Source organism: Poecilia formosa, unplaced genomic scaffold (assembly GCF_000485575.1).
Source record: "Poecilia formosa unplaced genomic scaffold, Poecilia_formosa-5.1.2 Scaffold265, whole genome shotgun sequence".
In the NCBI taxonomy this organism is placed as follows: Eukaryota; Metazoa; Chordata; class Actinopteri; order Cyprinodontiformes; family Poeciliidae; genus Poecilia; species Poecilia formosa.
Window position 1 is genome coordinate 295,858 of NW_006800204.1, and position 2,522 is coordinate 298,379.

The 2,522-nt window shown below is 49.7% G+C and overlaps 1 protein-coding gene across 1 annotated transcript in view; it reads left to right on the plus strand.

Moving 5' to 3' along the window:
* The first annotated feature begins 292 nt into the window (after nt 1–292).
* The window catches only part of LOC103150888 (fibroblast growth factor 12), a 16,569-nt gene continuing 14,339 nt past the window's right edge, over nt 293–2,522 (plus strand). The window contains exon 1 of the mRNA XM_007570662.2: nt 293–1,051. Within this exon, the coding sequence (XP_007570724.1) occupies nt 853–1,051 (199 nt within the window). The 5' untranslated portion in view covers nt 293–852. The remainder of the gene's footprint in view (nt 1,052–2,522) is intronic.

The following is a 2,522-nucleotide window of genomic DNA, read 5'->3' on the forward strand; positions in this document are numbered from 1 at the left end:
TCCCAAACATCAGAGCTCTTATCTTCTGTCTCCACTTTAATGGCATCAACTTCCTGTCGTTTAAATTATTCCTGCCGTTTGGACGGGCGATCCGAGGTTTCCCGCTCCGACTGGATTTTAACGTCAGGTGGGACTGAGGAAGAGGAGCGTGAACGCAGCATCAGGATGAAGGTGGAGTGGTCCGATGTGGGAGCAACATGAAACATCAGGCGGAATATTTTTAGGAGCTTCTTCCACACCTCTTCCTCCTCCTCCTCCATCCCTCCATCACTCCGTCTCTCGCCGGCGAGCGCTGACGGCGGCTCGCTGCTTCCTCTCCCTCTCTGCTGCTCTTCACAAGCAGCAGAGGAAGAGGAGGCAGGAGGAAGACGCCTCTCCGTTCGCTCTCTCAGCTTCTGGATCAGATTCTCCTGATTCCGGGTTTCAGGATCGGATTCCTCCAGAGAATTTAGGCAAAGTGCTGAAGAGCTGCAGCTGGAGCGACCCGTTCAGGCGGTTCTGAAATCAAGCGGATTTTTCTCCTGGTTATTTCAGAGTCAATGTTGTGCAGATGTTTCTATCCTGCTGTGACGGGAGGAAAACCAGCTGGAACTGATCAAACAGTGTTGTCTAAGTGGGTCAGAACCGGACCTGTACCATGTGAAGCTGAACTCCTACAAACTCTGCCGGATCAGCCAGAACCCTTCGCACGGTGAGGACGGGAATGCGGCTGCAGCTGGACCTGAAGGATCATTGTTGAGTCTGATCATGGGTCAGCCCCGTCGCCATTAAACCCGGTTCTCCTGGGGGTCATGCGGTCCAACCCGGACTGAAGACAGATCCAGACCCAGAGGGATCCGGCTCCTCGGGGAGATGGCGGCGGCCATCGCCAGCTCCCTGATCCGACAGAAGCGCCAAGCACGAGAGTCCAACAGCGAGAAGGTCACCACCAACAAGAAGCGCTCCAGCCCCAGCAAAGACCCGCGCTCTCTCTGCGAGAGACACATCTTCAGCGTCTTCAGCAAGGTCCGATTCTGCAGCGGGAAGAAGCGGCCGGTTCGCCGGAAACCAGGTGGGCGCTCCCCAGCATCTATGAACGTTCTCTCAAGTTTTTACCGTCTGTAGATGAATCTGGGATGAACTAGTCTGACGTTTGGTGGCCTGTTGGTGTTTTCTTGGTATTTCTGTCTTTTACCTTTTGGGTTTCTTGGGGGCATCGACTCCCTGGCAACGGCTCATCAGACGATGGCTGGAGGATTCATACGTTGATACGAGAACAAGTGAAGATAAGTGAAAGGCTGGTCGTTCAGGTGTTTACTGTTTTAGATGCGTTAAATTAATAAGGTTTGGATCATTTCTCATCGTTATCTTGTGTTCCTAATGAAGCAGAATGCTAAAAGCCTGACCACTATCCCTTTTTAGCTAGCACCCAGAACAAAGATGGAAGCTAAACTGATCCAAATACTCAGACTACTCTCCTTCAACCACCTTCAGGAGTTTAAACCAGAGAACATGATGTTCTCATCCATGAGTCCAGTATCAAGTCATCTGGCCTGAAACTCTGATCCATCTGCTCTGACCCACCAGCATTCATCCGCTTATGTATTTCCAGACTTGAGGAACAACTGGACAATCCTTAACCCTGATGGATCCCATCACCAAAAACACTAAATCACTCAACGACTTGAAGGTTTCCGCCTCGTTCCTCCATAACTCCTGGAACTAAAGGATCATGGAGTCCATGTTCCTCTTGTCTCCTCAGATTAACTGGATTTACTTCGTCTAAAAAGCTAGCTGCGCTAACCCTAAAGCATTAGTCATTAGTTCTGTTACACAAAAGCACAATAACGACATGATATTTAGCAGACGCTAATGCTAAAGCACTATATGAACATATTTTAGTGGAAGCTAATTTGTAAAATGAATAGAGGGAGTTTAGTGCGCTAAACATTTTAAAAGTTGGCTAAATCACTAAATGATAAATTAGCTCTGTTATTCGCACATTAGCGGGAGCGTTTCACCCATCATGCAGTTCTGGTACCCGTCCGTCTAAAGATGAATGCTACCACCCAACCCAGAAGGAAAATGTTCGTTTTATCTCCTCTGAAGGGAAAACTACTGATGTTGGCGTATTAAATAAATAAAGCTGCTGGCAGGCGGATCGTCAGCAAAACTTAAAAACAGCCAGTAGTATTGCATAACTTTCTTCTTCTGTGGTAAATATTTGATGAGGCTGATTCCAGCTTCGGTTTCCCACTGGAGGCTCAGAAAATCCTTTTAGCATTATTAGCGTTCGGGTCTGAAAGAGGCTGCGTTCTGCTGCAGAACCCGGTTTGGTTCGGACTTTGTGGTTCCGCCCCTTTGGGTTCTGAGCGGTTTACTGCGTTATCACGTCTGAGCAACGGCGCCGCTTTCTGCAGTCCGGAGACCCGGTCAGCAGGCCAACCAGGTCCCTGCAGTCCGGAGACCCGGTCAGCAGGCCAACCGGGTCCCTGTAGTCCGGAGACCCGGTCAGCAGGCCAACCGGGTCTCTGTAGTCCGGA